Below are 18,264 nucleotides of genomic sequence, written 5' to 3' on the forward strand. Positions count from 1 at the left end.
ACGTTGAAGTCCATCTGCCACTTCTCCGCCCAGTCCTGCATCCTATTTATGTCCTGCTGCAACTTTTGCCATCCTTCCAGACCATCCACAACACCACCAACCTTCGTGTCATCAGCGAACTTACTTACCCATCCTTCCACTTCCTCATCCAGGTCATTTATGAAAATGACAAACAGCAAGGGTCCTAGAACAGATCCCTGGGGCACTCCACTGGTGACTGACCTCCATTCAGAAAAAGACCCATCCACAACCACTCTCTGCCTTCTGCAGGCAAGCCAGTTCTTGATCTACAAGGCCAAAGGCCCTTGGATCCCATGCTCTCTCACCTTCTCAAGAAGTCTTGCATGGGGGACCTTATCAAATGCCTTGCTGAAGTCCATGTACACCACGTCCACGGCACTTCCTTCGTCAATGTGTTCAGTCACATTATCGAAGAACTCAACTAGGCTTGTAAGGCACGACCTGCCCTTGACAAATCCATGCTGACTATTCCTGATCATGTCAAACCTCTCCAAATGGTCGTAAATGAAACTTCCATAGCAAAGAGGCAGGGTCCTTGAAATTACATATGCCAAAAAAGATTGAGGAACAGAATGAAGATAATGATGATTCTGAATAAATCATATTGGTCATGAGCAGTTTTGGTTCAATAATAAATGTTTTCCTTTCATTATGCAGTATTAGATCGTGCTTGTGCTGTAACAGTATGTGGAACAGATTAATTATCATACTATTTTAATTTGCTAAGGAGCGAAGGTTGATGCAAAGTTAAGGAAAAGTATCACTTGCTTTAATTTGACGAGGTCAATGCATTGAGGTTTCAGTGTGTACCATCTATAAGATGCACTGCAGGAGCCCAGCAAGACTCCTTAGACAGCACCTTCCAAATCTATGACTACCATCTAGAATGCCAGGGCAGCAAATACATGGGAACACCAGCACATTCCCTTCAAGCCACCGACTATCCTGATTTGGAAATATTTCACCATTCCCTCATTGGGTCAAAATCCTGGAACTCCCTCCCTAAAAGCACTGTGGATGTATCTATACTATGGGATTACAGCAGTTCAAGAAAAAGTTTTAAAAGTTTATTTATTAGTGTCCCAAATAGGCTTATGTTGACACTGCAATGAAGTTACTGTGAAAATCCCCTAGTCACCACACTTCAGCACTTGTTCGAGTACACTGAGGGAGAATTTAGCATGGCCAATGTAGCTAACCGGCATGTCTTTCCAACTGTGGGAGGAAACTGGAGTGCCCAGAAGAAGCTCACACAGACAAAAGGAAAACATGCAGACTCTGCACTAACAATGACCCAAGCTGGGAGTCAAACCCAGATCCCTGGCACTGTGAGGCAGCAATGCTAACCATTGTGCCACTGTGCTTAACACCACTTTTTCAAGACAATAAATGCAGGTTGAGCAATAAATGCTGGCCTAGGCAGCATATCCACATCCATAAAATGAATAAGAATTCTACATTTTATTTAAGGAATATGGCATTGTTGACCATTCTTAATTGCACTTGAGTTAGCAGTGAGCCCCCTTTCTGAACCACAACAGTCTTTCTGGTGTAATCACACACTCTGTACCCAGTAATAGTGGGGGAAGGGGGTGGTGCATTGCCAGTGTTCACATTTTCCATGTGCCACCTATCATTCTTCTGGTGGTAGCGGTCACACGTTTGGAAGATGGTTGAAGGAGCCATAGCGAGTTGCTGCAATGTATTATGTAGATGGTACACACTAATCACAATGCACCAATGGTAGATGGAGTGATGTTTATGGTGGTGGACAGGGTGCCAATCCAACAGGCTGCTTTTTCCCCAACTGATGTCAAGGTTCTAACTGTTTTTGGAACTCACTCATGCAATGACTTGGAAAGTATCCCATCACACTCCAGATGTACGTCTTGTAGATGTTGAGCTGGTTTCCAGGAGTCACTCATCACAGCATTCCTAACCTCTGACCTGTTTTTTTCCCCTCAATCACAGTATTTGTGACAATGGTCCAGTTTGGTTTCTGGTCAACATTAATGCACAGGGTGTCGATGTGGGATTTTAGCAATGGTAATACTGTTGGTGAGGGCAGATGGTTAATTCTCTTGTGTAGATGGGCATTACCTGGCTTACATGGCATAGATGTTACTTGTAACTTATTACCTCAAACTTGAATGCTGTTTGAGTCTTGCTGCACACTGGCACAAACTGCTTTATTATCTGAAGAGTTAGAAAGAGTTGAAATCAGCAAATTTCCCCACATCTGACCTCATGATGGTGGAGTCATTGCTGAAGCAGCCAAAACTAGTTCAGCCTAGGATATTGCCAAGGGACCCCTGATGTGATTTCCTGGCATTTCAATAGCACAACCATCTTCTTTTGTGCTAGGTATCAATCCAGCCAGGGAAGTTTTCCCTCTGATTCCCATTCATTCTAACATTTTGGTGACTACACCTTGAGTGCTGTATGTAGTTTTAGTCACTTGACCTAAGGAACAACATATTTGGCTAAAAGGCAGTTAGCAAAAGAAAACCTGGACTGGTTCCTCTAAACACAGTAAAAAGTCTGACAACACCAGGTTTTAGTCCAACCTATTTATTTGATAATATTCTCACTAGCTTTCGAGGGGACAGCCTCTTCGTCAGGTGAATGGAGAGTTCTGGCCTCAGACAGAAGGCCAGAACTCTCCATTCACCTGACAAAGAGGCTGTCCCCTCGAAAGCTAGTGAGAATATTATCAAATAAATAGGTTGGACTAAAACCTGGTGTTGTCAGACTTTTTACTGTGTTTACGCCAGTCCAACGCTGGCATACCCACATCCTGGTTCCTCTAATACAGGGATTGTTTGAGGAGGGACTGATAAAGCTTGTATTCCCCAGGGCTTACAAAATAAAGTGTGTTGATCTCATTGAAACATCAAATTCTGAAGTGGCTTATCAGGCTAATGCTAAGTTTTTTTTCCCCCTCTTGGTTGGGTTATCTAGATGAGTCAGTCTTAGAATTTAAGAGATCAACGATTTAGGACAAGAGTTGAGGAAAGATTTATTCATTCAGAAAGGTTACGCCAAAACACAGGTGTGGATGCTAGGTCAGCATATTTAAGACAGGAGGTCAATAGATTTTGGGGTATAAAGAGGATTAAGCAATAATGTGGGATAGTAGAGTTCAAAATAGAATAGCAATCATTTTATTCAGGCCCAAATCATCAAATAACCAGCAGCGATTTATGTTCATAAGGTTCAGGCTCAGCTACTGGCAGACCACAGCAACATGTAGTGAAAAGGTCTCCAGTCAGTCATTCTTTATACTCAAATTCCCATTATAAATGTTGGCCCTAAAACCGACTCAAGAACAGCTTCGTCGCTGCTATCAGCAGACTTCTGAATGGATCTTTTGTTAAATTGATCTTTCTCTACACCCTATGACTGTGACACTACTTCTGCACTCTTTCCTTCTCTGAACAGTATGTTTTTTCTGTGAAGCGCCCAAGGAACAATACTTTTCACTGGATACCAACACGTATAACGATAATAAATCAAATCATTGGCATAGGAAATAAGATTTGTGGAAAACGGGCATATGCATACACGAAACTTAAAGATACTGTCACAAGTTGGAAAGACAGCAACATTTTGACGGGTAGCATGTACATAAACATAATTTCAAACTCATTCATACCTCAGCCTCTAGTAACAAAGGGGGAATAAAGTTCAGTACAACACTCCCGGGTGTCAGTATCACTTTACATTCGGACTAGTAGTACCGCTTCACTAGAGTTTGAGAGAGTATTCAGGCTGTGTTGCTGTCCCGGAGGTTGAGACTCCAGCCAGCTCTCCCTGACCCGGAGGGAGAAAATTTCAAACTTCACAACGCGAGCCAGCCACCTCCACTCCAGACAAACCACCAGTACGTCACCCCCCCCAACACAGCCTCTTATTGGGTGGAGCCGGCCAAAATCCATCTCCTCATTGGCTGACTCCAGCCAATCACCAAACCGGACCAATCAGACGAGGCATTGTTCAGAATCCTCCCCTTTTCAGTTGCTCTCGTGAAATTTGAACGATCGATTGGAGAAGTGACTCGAGCAGGAGAGGGTGAGAGAGGCACGCATAGAACAGACAGAAACATAGAGAAAGTGAGTGAGTGATTCGGGTGAAGAGTGGTGGGGGAGGGGGTTGGAGAAGTGTAAGTGGAGGGAGGGGTGATTGGGGGGAGGGGTGATTGGGGGGAGGGAGAGCAGGGGAGGGAGGTGAGGAGGTGGTGGGGGGGGGGGGAGGGGAGGAGGAGGAGGAGGTGGTGGGGGGAGGGGAGGAGGAGGAGGAGGAGGAGGTGGGGGGGGCATGGGGGTTGGGTGGGGGGAGGGCTGGGGTAAATAGTTGGGGTAATGTCAGTTGGTAGCAGTCTCACATTTTGAGTTAGAAAACTACAGGTTCAGGACTCGTACAAGAGATTGGAGCACTAAAACCTACTCTGTCTCTGGTGTAGTCCTGAGAGAGTACAGTTCTGTTGGAGTTGCTGCTTTTAAGCTGAAACCTTCAACTTGAGCTTTTACTTCCACCTGAGGATCCCGTAGCATTATTTTGAAGAAGAGCATGGGAGTTATCCCCAGTATTCTGGCAAATGTTTATCTCACAATCAACATTAAAAATAAAATAAGTCACTTGTCGTTATCATATTTGTGGAGTTTGCTGAACACAGGTTTCTTGCCATGTTTCCGATATTACAGCAGTGATTATATCTCAAAAATATTTCATTTATTGTAAAGCACTTTGGAGCATCCTGAGGTCATGAACTGGCATTTATCAATACAGGTCTTTTTTTTAGTGATAAGAAAATGGCTAATAGAACTGGAAGGTGGAATTTTCCAAAAAAAGGTTTTGCCCTTGAACTTGGGTCAACTGATGCCATGGACAAAGACTCAAACTCTTGAACTATTATACCAAATGTGTAGTTTCTAATTGTGTTGGAACATGTACAAAAAGTAATTTACTGTACTGTATTTTAGTGCTTTTTTAAAAAAATCAGAATTATGTTGTAATCTGAATGGTGCTTTTTGGTTCTCGGCTCTGCAAATTTGAAAATAAATGTGAATGTTACTTTAGTATATACTCAATAAGGTTAGTTAAGGATTAATACTCTTAAGACAAATTTGCCAGTGAGTTCTTTGGAGCATCAATATTGCTACAGTTGCATTGACATTGTACTCTTTTTTTCCTTCATAGAATGTTATTCTAAATTGATCCTGATGATTAAATGTGAGCAAAACGATGTTCCTGTGCTCTGGTGATTACACTAAATCATCTGATGTCTCGCCTGTTAAATTTCATTTGTGAGCTACTAGAGTACTTTGGAATATCATCTGACTTGGTAAATTTACAAAATTTTTCTGCTGTCTTTTGATTGTTCAAACTTCGCTTACAATCTTGCTTACTCTTATTGAGGCAGTTTCCATTTTCTGTGGTTTTATTGTGTGAGATACACAAGGTGACTCTCCAACCTCGCCATGCCAGTAGTAGATCATGCCAGTGACGGAGAATAGTGTGCAAGCCTAAAAACCCATTTTGCGCCTGGTGCCAAAAGTTTGCGAGTTTCCCATCCCCTTTTCAATGGCGTGAACTGGCTTGAGGTTGATTAGCATGAGAATGACTGACTGCATTTCAATCTCATTAGTGAACTCAGTCCATGGCCCAACCCCTCTCCTGAAATGCACCCACCCTTCCAACATGACATTGCACGGGCGCAAATCATTACTTGTCCTTTAAAGTGTGGTTCCAAGGGCAAGTGAGGAGATGAGCACCGCTTAACAATAACCACCAGGACGCAAGAGAGTTGGGCCAACTGCTGCTATCATATAGGTGAGTGGGCCCTTATCGATGCAGGGGTTTGTGGAGTGAAGCCAACGGCTGGGCTGGATGTCCTCAGGCCCGGATGGCTGCTGGTTTGGGGTCACATGGCGAACATTCTCCCTGGCTGATCAAAGACCCCCCAAGGGGTTCAAGAGGTCATGGCTAAATCCCATTCACTAATGTTGCACCCTCCACCCTACGACCTGTCTGCTGGAAATGCTCTGGTTTGCCATGGACTCCCATGCCAAGCCCCACTTGGGATGGGACAGCAGCTGTTTCCCTTAGTTGAAGGGGCAATCACAAAAGGACAGAAGTTCAAGGTGAGAGGCAGGGGGTTTTGGGGGAATGTGAGGAAAATCTTTTTATCCGGAGAGTGGCGATGGTCCGGAATGCGCTACCTGGGAAGGGTGGGAGAGGCAGGTTGCCTCGTGTCTTTTAAAAAGTACCTGGATGAGCACTTGGCTCATAGCCTTGAATGTTATGATTGTCAAGTGCTGGTAGATGGATTAGGTGGAAGTTCAAGTGTTTGACTCTGCAACAACGCACGAGAATCGGCTGAAGGCTCTTCTGCACTGTATGGTTCAATGAGTCAGTTGGTACATGAGTATCTTTTTCCTGATGGAAGAAGGGGAAGAGCGAATATATAGGGTGCGTGGGGTCCTTGATTATGCTGGCTCCCCCACCTCCATGGCGTCCAGCAGCTGTTCAAGTGTTATCTCAGTAAACTGTGGGGCTGGTCTTCACACTGCCATCTTCCTGGCGTGACTGGCTGAGAGTGCAGGGGAGGCATTTAAATGCAGCTGCCCCTTGTTAATGGCACACAGCTGCGACCACTTCGCGCGAGTTACATACCTGGGGACTCCATACTGGTGTGTTTCACGTGGAGGCTCTTTCGTTGTGCTTGTTGTCAGTAGGTTTTGGTGCAGAGCGTGCCAAAGGGACTGGCACGGATCACTTCATTATTTTTGCTGTTATGACACTTAGAAACTGTTCGGGAGAATTCTGCCCATAGCTTCCAATTAGAGTTACACATCAAAAATTCAATTCTGTGCCTGTAGAATAGTATGAATTATAGTGGACTGCAATATTATTAAACATAAAGAAAAGCAATGAATGTTGGAGCTGTCAATGTAAAATGTTGAAGTAGAACGGAATTGAATACATTGTTTAAGTCTGGGCACCGTGGAGGCATATATATTCAATCATAAATCCAGATTATAACACTAAATGGACAATTTGGAAACACCTTTTTGCTGAAAGGTAAAGTGATTGCTGTTAAACTTTATACACTTTGCTGTTAAAGCTAAAATGTATAATTATGCACACTAATGTTTGTTTTTTTTTAAACAGCTCATACAACTATGGCAAAGCAAACCATACGGACAGTCTCGTAGTATCGTTCGAAGGATAGGATCATCACTTCCATTAAATCACTGGCCTAGAGTCTGCTTTCAGGTCAAACAAACTTACATTAGTGTTTTGGATGAAAAATTTTAGTGATTTTACAGTTTTAAACTTGTTGTTAAATTTTACTTGTGTCCGAAAGCTGACGGACGTGTCAATTTCTCTTAAAATGGCAACTGTGCAGGTGAATTCTTCCAAGCATTGACTTGGGCAGCAACTTCTTCCTGGGTAAAGACAGACATAGAGTCTGTATTTAATATGAAAACTAGATGCTGGAGATCTGAAATAAAAACAAAATGCTGGAGACATCCAGTAGGTCTGGTAGCATCTGCAGAGAGCGGACAGTTGGTGTTTTTGATTTCAATGTGACTTCTTCAGAACAGAAGAGGTAGAAATATAATGGGTAAAAGAGGGAAGGGATTCAGATTGAACAAAAAGATAAAGGATAGGTTCAGGGTGGGGGAGATTAAATACCAAAGATGTTAGGGAATAAAAGGCTTAGGAAGTGGTAATTGTAAAGAAACATAGCATTGGTTCAAATTAATTTAAAACCAGCATAAAGATCAACTTTGTATTTGAAATGGACCATTTTGGTAGATCAAACCAGGGCAGGACTTAATCAGTTAATGGTAAAGTGTTGGGGGGAGTATTAGAACAAAGAGATCTAGGGATACAGGTTCATAGCTCCTTGAAAGTGGAGTCATAGGTGGACAGGTTAGTGAAGAAGGCATTCAACATGCTTCGTTTCATTAGTCAGAATATTAAATACAGGAATTGGGAAATCTTGTACGAGACAGTAGTATGGCCATACTTGGACTACCATGTACAGTTCTGGTCACTATTATAGGAAGGATATTATTAAACTAAAAAGAGTGCAGAAAAGATTTACTAGATGCTACTGTGACTTCATTGTTTGAGTTATAAGCAAAGGCCGGATAGACAGGGACATTCCCTGAAGAATAGGAGGCTTGGGGATGATGTTATAGAAGTCTATAAAATAATGAGGGTATAGATCAGCTGGATAGTCAACATCTTTTCCCAAAGGTAGGGAAATCTAAAACTAGAGGGCATAGGTTTAAGGTAAGGTTTAAGGTGAGAGGGGTGAGATACAAAAGGGTCCATGGGGCAATTATTTCACATAGATGGTGGTGAGTGTCTGGAATGAGCTGCCAATGGTACTAATAAAGGTGGGTACAATTTGTGTTTTAAGCATTTAGACAGCTACATGGGTAAGATTGGTATAAAATGATATGGGCCAAATGCAGGCAATTGGGACTAGCTTAATGGTAAAAACTGGGCAGCATAGACAACTTGAGCCAGAGGCCCTATTTCCATGTTGTAAACCTCTATGACACTCCCACACACTACACACACACACTCTCTCACTCTCTCTCTCTCTCTCTCTCTCTCACAGATTGGAGGTGGCCACAGGGGATGTTGAGGTCCATGGTGGGCTGGTTAAAAAGCATCCCTCAGTTCTCTGGGAAGTATTTCCATATGATTTACAGGCCCTCTACTCCTCATCCCTCACACTGTATCAACCTTCCAACCATACCTTATTACATCTTAATGCCAATACATGCACTCCACCCACTCTTATGGCCATTTGTAGCCCCATACCAACACAACTGCCACCCTTGCCTTTACACCCTCTATATCAACCTACTCTAGAAACCATGTTGTGATTAAATAAATTAAAGATCTAGCTATCTGAAAAGGTTTTCACTACGTTTTAAAAAAAATACTTCTATTCATGAAAGCCAATTCAAAACTTTAAGATCTCCTCGTGTTAATCCACCCCCCCCCCCCCAAAAAAATCAAGCTTCTATTCGTAACCCCACATTAAAGACAGCTTTGTCTTTTATTAGTTGTTTGGAGCTATCCATTCAACTGTGATCTTAAAACATCCCACTAAGATGATATACTTGTAGCTGTGGGAAAATAGCCAAGCATTCATAAGGGTTCATTTGGGGCGGCACGGTAGCACAGTGGTTAGCACTGCTGCTTCACAGCTCCAGGGACCTGGGTTTGATTCCTGGCTCAGGTCACTGTCTGTGTGGAGTTTGCTTGTTCTCCCCATGTCTTCGTGGGCTTCCTCTGGGTGCTCCGGTTTCTCCCACATTCCAAAGATGTGCGGGTTAAGTTGATTGGCCGTGCTAAAATTGCCCCTTAATGTCTTGAGATGTGTAGGTTTGAGAGATTAGCGGGTGGGATGTGGGAGTAGGGCCTGGGTGGGATTGTGGTTGGTGCAGACTCGATGGGCCGAAGGGCCTCTTTCTTCATTGTAGGGTTTCTGTCTGTGATACTTTAGGTAAGTATCAACAAACAATTATTGTAACTGGGTAATAAATGAGTATTAATTTCATTGATTCTAATAAATAACAGGTGTATTTTCAACATCCCTTGACTCAGGCAGTCTGTTATTTTAAATTTTTAAATGGCTGGGCATTTAAATAACTTCATATCATAACAGTTCGACAGACCTTATCTACTCTTTAAGAGCCATTGTATTGACTTCAAAATTCATGATTTCTACGCTAGGAGTTAAATCTCTGGCAAAAACATAGTCTGTTTGAAATCATTACTGAGTACAAATGGCTTTGCTGAGTTCAAGTTTCTCTCATGTATGAGTCATGCTTGACACCCTTTGCTCTACTAGCAAAAATAGGATCTATCGGAAATGGAGGCAGAATTTCTGAATCTAGGTACCACCTACAGGTTCAGACTCTGAAAATCTGAGCCAGAAACCTCTGTCCACAGTGCATTCATTACTCAAAGATAAAGACAAAAGCAGTAATTGAAAATTTAATGTACTTTTGGTAGTAAAGTTGCAGGGCACAAAAGATGAAAGTGGAGAGTACATCTAAGATTTGGGAGCCTTTGATTTCAGGTCTGTTTTTGGAAAATTGCATTTAGATACTGTTCATTGCAGTTGATTAATTCATAGACCTGAAACTGCTTGTGTCTCCATGTCACTTACCAGGAAGTGAGCTTTTATATAGCAGCATGTAATCTGAACCCTTTTTTTTGCCAAACCCCTGGTAATTTATTAATATACTTGTGGGTTTTTATGACTCTGACATTATTTGAAATCTATCGTCTGGAAGCCTGCCTTTTGGAGCTGGAGTGGCGGCTGGGGACGCTGTGGAGCATCTGTGAGATGGAGAGTATTGTGGATAGCACATGTGGAGAGGTAGTTACAATGCAGGCTCAAACTCCACAGGCAGGAAGGAATGGATGACCACCAGGCAGAGCAAGAGAACTAGGCAAGCAGGACAGGAATCTCGTATGGCTATTCCCCTGCAAAACAGATGTACCATTTTGGATACTGTTGAGGGGAATGGCCTTTCAGAGGAAAACAGCAATAGCCAAATCAGTTGCACCATTGTTGGTTCTGTGTGAGTGAGAAGTGTGGGAATGCAATAATTACAGGGGATTCAATTGTAAGGAGGGTAGATAGGTGTTTTTGTGGCTGACACCCCAGGATGATATGTTGCCTCCCTGGCGCTAGGGTCAAGGATATCTTGGAGTGGCTGCAGGACATTCTGCAGAGAGAAGGTGAATGGCCAGTGGTCGTAATGCATGTTGTTACAGGTGACATTGGTAAAAAGAGGGTTGAGGTCTTTAAAGACAAATTTGGGAGCTAGGAAGCAAGCTGAAAAGTAGAACCTCAAAGGTAGTGATCTCAGGATCACTACCAGTGCCACGTGCTAATCAGAGTAGAAACAGGATACGTAGGATGAATATGTGGCTGAAAAGATGGTGTGAAGGGGAGGCTTTCAGACTTTGGAATCACCATGGATCAGTCGCTGAAAGTAAGTGTGTATGTAGAGCAGGCAGTAAAGAGGACAAATGGTATGTTGGCCTTCATAGTGAGAGGATTGGAGGATAGGGATGTTTCATTGCAATCGTGTAGAACATTGGCGAGGTCACACCTGGTGTATTATGTGCTGTTTTGGTGTCCTTAGCAAGAGCAGATAAGAGGAAGTAGAGGGAAGATTACCAGGCTGATTCCTGGAATGGCAGGTCTGTCATATGAGGAGAGACTAAGTCAGTTAGGATTATGTACATTGGCATTTAGAAGAGTGAGAGAAGATCTCATAGAAACTTATAAAGTTCTAACAGGCTTAGATGGGGTAGATTTAGAAAATGTTCCCAGTGGTGGGGGAGTTCAGAACCAGTGGTCATGGTTTGAGGATAAAGGGTATTTAGAACTGAAGTGAGGAGAAAGTTCTTCACTCGGAGGGTGGTGAATGTGTGGAATTCACTATAACAGAATGCATTTGAGGCCAGAACATTCTGATTTCAAGGAGAAATTAGGTATAGCCCTTAGGGCTAAAACGATCAAGGAATATGTGGGAAAGGGGGGATCAGGGTATTAAATTTGATGTTCAACCATGATCAAAATGAATGGCGGAGCAGGGTTGGAAGGACTGAATGGCCTATTCCTTTTTAGTTTCTATCTCAAGTTACCTTTAATCATCCTATTTGTAAGTATTACTCTTTGAATAGTTAAATGTCGTCAATGTGACTTTGCCTTTTTATAGCTCCTGGAAGGACTAAGAGTGCCTGACTCATGTAATTACAGCCACAAACCTATGGTTCCATCTCTGGCAGATGTACTATGGATTGCTGATGATGAAGGTGAAACTTGCACTCGGTTTAGGTATGTATGTCTATCAAAGCTTTAGTTTTGTAGGTATATTCACACTTAGTACTGATTTATGTTCACTGAGAGGTCAAAACGATTTGATTTGGTGAAACAGTTAGGTTGCAAGCAAGCTGAATAATCAGAAAACAGCAAAATAAGCAGAAATTTTTATTTCTAATTTTAAAAATGGGAGAAGGGGATATGGAGAACAGGTGGGGAGGTGGATTTGAGACTAAGGAGAGATCAGCCATGATTTGGCTGAAAAGCAGAGCAGACTCAAAGAGCTGAATTTTTCTTTCTCTGCTCCTTGTTCCTATGTTAGCAAAATGTGCTACAAAAGGTCTAACTTACTGCAGTGTTAGTCATGATGTGGAGTTGCCGGTGTTGGACACTCACCTGATGAAGGGGCAACGCTCTGAAAGCTTGTGCTACCAAATAAACCTGTTGGACTTTAAGCTGGTGTTATGAGACTACTTACTGTGCCTACCCCAGTCCAACCCTGGCAACTGCACATCATGACTACCACCAACACAGCAAACTGCCAGCTCAAAGTGGAGAGGATCACTCACCTGATGAAGGGGCAACACTCCGAAAGCTCGTGCTACCAAATAAACCTATTGGACTTTAACCTGATGTTGTGAGACTACTTACTGTTACTGCAGTGTAGTGTTGATTAAAAACTATGGAGTAGTCCATAGTTGGAGCATATTATCCAAGTCAAAATTGGGAATGAAAATTTTAAAAATTTGATGTATGTAATGTTGAGTGAATTGTTTGTTTTTCAAGAAATGAAGTCCATTCTGTCAAAGTTGAACACGTGATCAACCCGATGCAAGAATGTTGCAGGTCAACAGCTTCTATAAATCACTTGAAAAGCAGGAATAGTACTGGTGCATCAAATGAAAATACCTTGAATAAAATCTCTCAACTTGAAGATGAGTTGTCTCGTCTGAGGTCTCAAATTGCTATGCTTGTTACAATGCAGGATCAAAGATCGGGCATTCCATGTAAGTTTTTTTATGGATTAAATAAAAAGCTTGCATTTATGTAACATTGTTCATGTCCTTAGGATGCAGTTATATAACATCTTTAAAGATCTCCAGGCATTCCAAAATGCTTCATAGACAGTGAAGTAATTAGTGAATAATTCTGACCTGTGCTCACAGCATCTTAGTTGATTTGGTACCCTGTGGTCTTCTGCCAGGAAATTTTCACAGGAGGTGCATTGTGAGTGCCGTCTCTGGGCACTTTAATTTAGAAAGGTTCACCATATTTCCATTAAATGAATCTTTAAAGGGCATGGAGATTAAAATTTCATAGAATCATTGCGTACAAGAGGCCCTTCAGCCCATTGAGTCTATACCAACACACTAGAAACACTTGAACTCTCACCTAATCCCATCTGCCAGCACTTGGCCCATAGCCCTGAATCTTATGATGTGCCAAGTGCTCATCCAGATAAATTTTAAAGGATGTGGGGCAATTGTTCCAGTTAAAGTAAAAGCAAACTCCTGTGTATGCTGGAAATCTGAAATAAAAACAAAAGAAATGCTGAGAAAACTCAGTATGTGTGGAGAGTGAAACAGTTAATGTTTCAAGCCCATATGACTTCTTTCTCCACAGGTGCTGCCAGTCCTGTTGAGTTTTTTGAGCATTTTCTGTTTTTATTTAGTTGCAGTCCTTAATTGTCCCGTGAGGGAAATTAGCAAAGGAAGCATGTTGGGATTTATACATTTGGACCTTTTGCTAAACTAAAAAGAGTAATTCTAAACTAAAATGTCTTTGCAAAATTGGATTAGGTAAAGCAGAAATATCACACTTTTTAATGTAAATGAACATATGAAGACCTCTTTGAGAGAGAGACACTTGAGTTAAACTGCATCTTGAATATGTAGTTTAATCTTGCTCACTGAGACACAAAGGATACTCGTCTTGAAGATGGTGCAGAGAAGAATAATCACAGAACTATCAGACTATGAAGACATTTTGAAGAAAGTGGGCTTTTTGACCTTGACAGATGACCAAGAGGAGAGCTGTTATAAGTAAAAGTCATAAATAACGGACAAAAAGTAATTCAGCAGCATTGCTTCAAGTTAAATGTGAGTTAAGAAAAGGATATTGGCCTAAATTAATAAAAAGCAAATTTAGGACTATTATCAGTGTAGCATTCAGTTGTTCAGTGTGCTGTGTTCTATGCTGACTGCTTGCTTAGTTAAGCTTGCTGTGATGACTCAGAAAAATAAACAAATACAGAAGCTGTTGAAATTCAAGAGCTGAAGCATGGAGTGGATATTTTGAGTTGCAGGCTTTTGAGAAACACTTGTAAATAAATTTGTTGTTACTTGCATGGAATCTAGTATATCACCTCTGCATTTATCTGAGATATGAAATGCACAAACTGGCTAGCACCACAGTCAGGAAGTTCTTCACACAGTGAGTAATGAGCATATGGAATGAATTTCACAGAAATGAAAGAAGTGGAAGCGGGAACCATTTATGTAACTGGTGTGATTTATAAGGGTTGTAGCTGTTGAATAAATAAAATTGGGATGGGCTGAGCAATTCATTGTATTCTATCTCTTGCATAATTGGTAAAACACTAATTTTTAACTAAAATCCCATTAGAAAATAAGTTTTTCAGAAAATGTGTTTTCAAAGCTGCACAATCCAGCAATTCTGGCAGGTTGTGAAAAATGCACATTTTTTTCCCCTGCTTTTCATTTTTGAACACACGAATAAATAGGAAATGCCTGGGATGAATTAATTCTCACAACAGTCTCATTAAAGAACATGCTAAAAAATTTGGAACCAGTGATTATATTTTAGAAATCTGTACTGTATCTAGCTCTCTACTATCTGTTGTATATTTCATTTTCATTGTGATCAATTAGCTGCTTAAAAAAATCTCATTATGAATTATATTTTGATGGTTAAACATTATTCACTGTTCAAAATAAACTGCTGCTAAGTTTAACACAGTTGAAATTAAATTACTTTCTTATTCTAGGTACACCTGCTGTCTCCGTTCCTCCTCCAAAATTAACATCCACACCACTTGGTGCTTTGTATGATCCATCACTGGCTGGTCCGCCACCACTACCACCTCCACCACCACCACCACCAATGTCAACTACTGACAACAGTGCTGCATCAGCTCAAGACCTTGTCAGAAAATGCCAAGCTATGAAAAGCAATTCTAGTCATGTGACCATCAAATCAAAGCCAACTGAAAAATCCTCAAGACCCTTCAGTATGATGGATGTCTTGAAGGACATGCAGAATGTCAAATTAAGAGTAGTAGCGAGGTAGATTTTCTTCTCTCAAATAGAAGAGACTGAAACATTTTTGAGGGATTTAGCATTGTTTAAAAATACTCTTATTTTCCAAGGTCACCTGGAGGAACACCCATAAGGAAGAAACCAGCAATGAAGGCACCTGTTTCTGATCCAGCAGCACTGATTGCTGATGCTTTAAAACGCAAGTTTTCACACAGATACCTGAATGATTCTTCTGATAATGAAAATGAGCCCTTTGAATTCTCTCCATTGTCAAGTCCAGAGACTTCAAGGGTATGTTCAAGTGAAGTAGTGAACTATTTAACTTCCTTAGCATGGTTTTTTAGTATATTTATAGCATAAGCTTTAAAAAAAAGAAACAGTTGTGTTCTGTAGTTTGATCATCATGTTCTAGAGAAAGTTGTAAAATTTTGATGCAAAGTCACACATTTGAAATGATAGCTGCTTCTTCCTCCACAGATGCCACCAGACTTGCTGAGCCTTTCCAGCATTCCTGTTTTCATTAGGGATGGGCAATAAATGCTGACTCTGCCTCCAATGCTCTCTGAGGAAGAGAATTACCAGGATCAATTACCCTCTGAAAGAAAAAGAAGTTCTTCTCATCTCGATTTTAACATAAGAACATAAGAAATAGGAGCAGGAGTAGGCCAACTAGCCCCTCGAGCCTGCCCTGCCATTCAATAAAATCATGGCTGAACTGAAGTGGATCAGTTCCACTTACCCACCTGCTCCCCATAACCCTTAATTCCCTTTATCAATCAGAAATCAATCTACCCGTGACTTAAACATATTCAACGAGGTAGCCTCCACCACTTCAATGGGCAGAGAATTCCAGAGGTTCACTACCCTCTGAGAGAAGAAGTTGCTCCTCAACTCTGTTGTAAACTGACCCCCCCCCACCCCCCCCCGCCTATTTTGAGGCTGTGTCCTGTAGTTCTGGTTTCCTTTCTAAGTGGAAAGAATCTCTCTATCTCTGCCCTATCTAGCCCCTTCATTATCTTATGTCTCTATACGATCACCCCTCAGCCTTCTAAACTCCAATGAATACAGGCCCAATCTACTCAATTTCTCCTCATAAGCTAACCCCCTCATCTCTGGTATCAACCTGGTGAAACTTCTCTGTACTCCCTCCAAGGCCAATATATCCTTTCATAAATAAGGGGACCAAAATTGCACACAGTACTCTAGTTGTGGCCTCACCAGTGCCTTGTACAGTTGCAGCAAGACCTCCCTGCTTTTATATTCTATCCCCCTTGTGATAAAGGCCAACATTCCATTCGCCTTCTTGATCACCTGCAGACTGAGTTTTTGCGATTCATGCACAAGGACCCCTAGGTCCCTCTGCACAGTAGCATGTTGTAATTTTTCACCATTTAAATAATATTCCATTTTACTATTATTTCTTCCAATGGGGAGAATGGGAAAACACTTATTTTTATCCCTAGTTCTAGACTGTCTCATAAAGGGATACATTCTCTCAACCTTCACCTTGCCAATTCCACTCAAGATCTTATTTGTTTCAATAAAATTGCCCCTCATGCTTCTAAATCTTTGGTGTAGATCCAAACTGTCCAACCTTTTGTCATAAGACGACTCCTTAATTCCAGGAATCAGTTGAGTGAACCTCCTTTGAATTGCTTCCAGTGCTAGTTTTATGTTGCTGGATTATATATCTTTAATCAAAAAGCTATTTCTTGAAGATAGTACAACTAAACAATATAGCATGATGTTTTATTGTACATGTTTTCTTGATGTTCATTTTCTTTCTCCTATTTTCTGCTTTGAGTTGAACCTTCAAAAGTCAACTGTCTTCTGAAAGTATAATGGTGTAATTAAATAAATAGAACTGTTAGAAAATTGCAGATACTGTTCAGGTTAGCTTCACACGCTGTCCACAACACCAAGGTAATTTAAAAGTATCCATTTTCGCTTATGTTGTGTTGCAGGCAAAGTGATGCTCATCATATTGCATTTGAAGTTAATACCAAAACTTTTGTCCCTTGTGACTTTTTTCTCTATTTCCTCTGTAGTTTGGACAACACCACTTGAAACACGAGAAACCAAATATTTTGAAGACTTGTAAAATATTAAAACCAGCAGATGTAAATATTGGAAACAGTTCTTAACTGTGTACACTTCAGGAAAGAATTGAGACCATACTGCAAATATAATGGACGTAATAATATACTTGTTTACAATAATTCCCACTTGTAAGTTATCCATCTAAGATAAATTTTTTATAAGAAAGCTAACTTAAGATACTGTAAATTTTAACCATAAATTTTTGTTAGTCTTTCTACCATTTGTGAAACTGCTATTAACTTTTTAAAGGATTGACATTTCTTTCAAAATAACAGACTATTAAAATGTGAAAGCTGCAGTCCTGTGAAGTTTGTAAGAATGTCTTACTGGCAGTGTGTAATATTTAAATTAGGCATCTCTTTCAGTTTGGGATTATGCTTCTAAATTCTGAAACTATTGGAGGTTAGCTTTTCAGTCCTGTATACAGTTAAAGTCATGTAAAGGTGTAAATAGTCAAACAAGCTGTAATGAATGTTTCACTTACCACTCACTGTCTTTAGGAAAAAATTGCAAATGCTATTCACTTCATATTGCATTTTGACTTTTGTTATATTTGAAATACCTTGCTTCACTTGCTAGCTGCATTTTTGAAGGTGGTAAGAAATCCGTTACTTTTAGCAATTCTTGGAAGTTTTCTTGGGAGTCCATTCGATAATGCATATATTTAGCTTTTAATTTTAGTATTCACTTTGAAGACAAAATATTTAAAGAAATAAGTGCTAGCTGGATTACATCTACAAAGTGGGTGGCACAGTGGTTAGCATTGATGTCTCATAAAGACCCGGGTTCAATTCCGGCCTTGGATGACTTGTCCCTGTCGAGTTTGTACATTCTCCCCATGTCTGTGTGGATTTCCTCCGGGTGCTCTAGTTTCCTCCCACAGTCCAAAGATGCAGGGTAGATTGATTTGGCCATGCTAAATTGCCCTTGGTGTCCCAGGATGTGTAGGTTAGGGGCTTTAGTGGGGTAAATATGTAGAGCTATAGA

The 18,264-nt window shown here is 41.0% G+C and overlaps 2 protein-coding genes across 3 annotated transcripts in view; one reads left to right on the forward strand and one right to left on the reverse strand.

Moving 5' to 3' along the window:
- The window catches only part of armc1l (armadillo repeat containing 1, like), a 41,926-nt gene extending 38,075 nt beyond the window's left edge, over nucleotides 1-3,851 (reverse strand). For both annotated transcript variants that reach the window (XM_080193361.1, XM_080193360.1), the window contains exon 1: nucleotides 3,677-3,851. The gene's annotated coding sequence lies outside the window, so the exon portion shown is untranslated. The remainder of the gene's footprint in view (nucleotides 1-3,676) is intronic.
- A 261-nt stretch (nucleotides 3,852-4,112) lies between these two features.
- Nucleotides 4,113-18,021, forward strand: mtfr2 (mitochondrial fission regulator 2). The gene is made up of 8 exons (XM_080193362.1): nucleotides 4,113-4,133; nucleotides 5,221-5,365; nucleotides 7,195-7,299; nucleotides 11,796-11,914; nucleotides 12,686-12,906; nucleotides 14,907-15,204; nucleotides 15,288-15,468; nucleotides 17,226-18,021. Exons 2-8 carry the CDS (start codon nucleotides 5,303-5,305, stop codon nucleotides 17,319-17,321), a joined length of 1,083 nt encoding a protein of 360 aa, XP_080049488.1. The 5' UTR covers nucleotides 4,113-4,133; nucleotides 5,221-5,302; the 3' UTR covers nucleotides 17,322-18,021.
- The last annotated feature ends 243 nt before the right edge of the window (nucleotides 18,022-18,264 follow it).

The sequence above is a fragment of the Carcharhinus amblyrhynchos genome, chromosome 7 (assembly GCF_965287045.1).
Source record: "Carcharhinus amblyrhynchos chromosome 7, sCarAmb.v2.hapA, whole genome shotgun sequence".
Classification (NCBI taxonomy): Eukaryota; Metazoa; Chordata; class Chondrichthyes; order Carcharhiniformes; family Carcharhinidae; genus Carcharhinus; species Carcharhinus amblyrhynchos.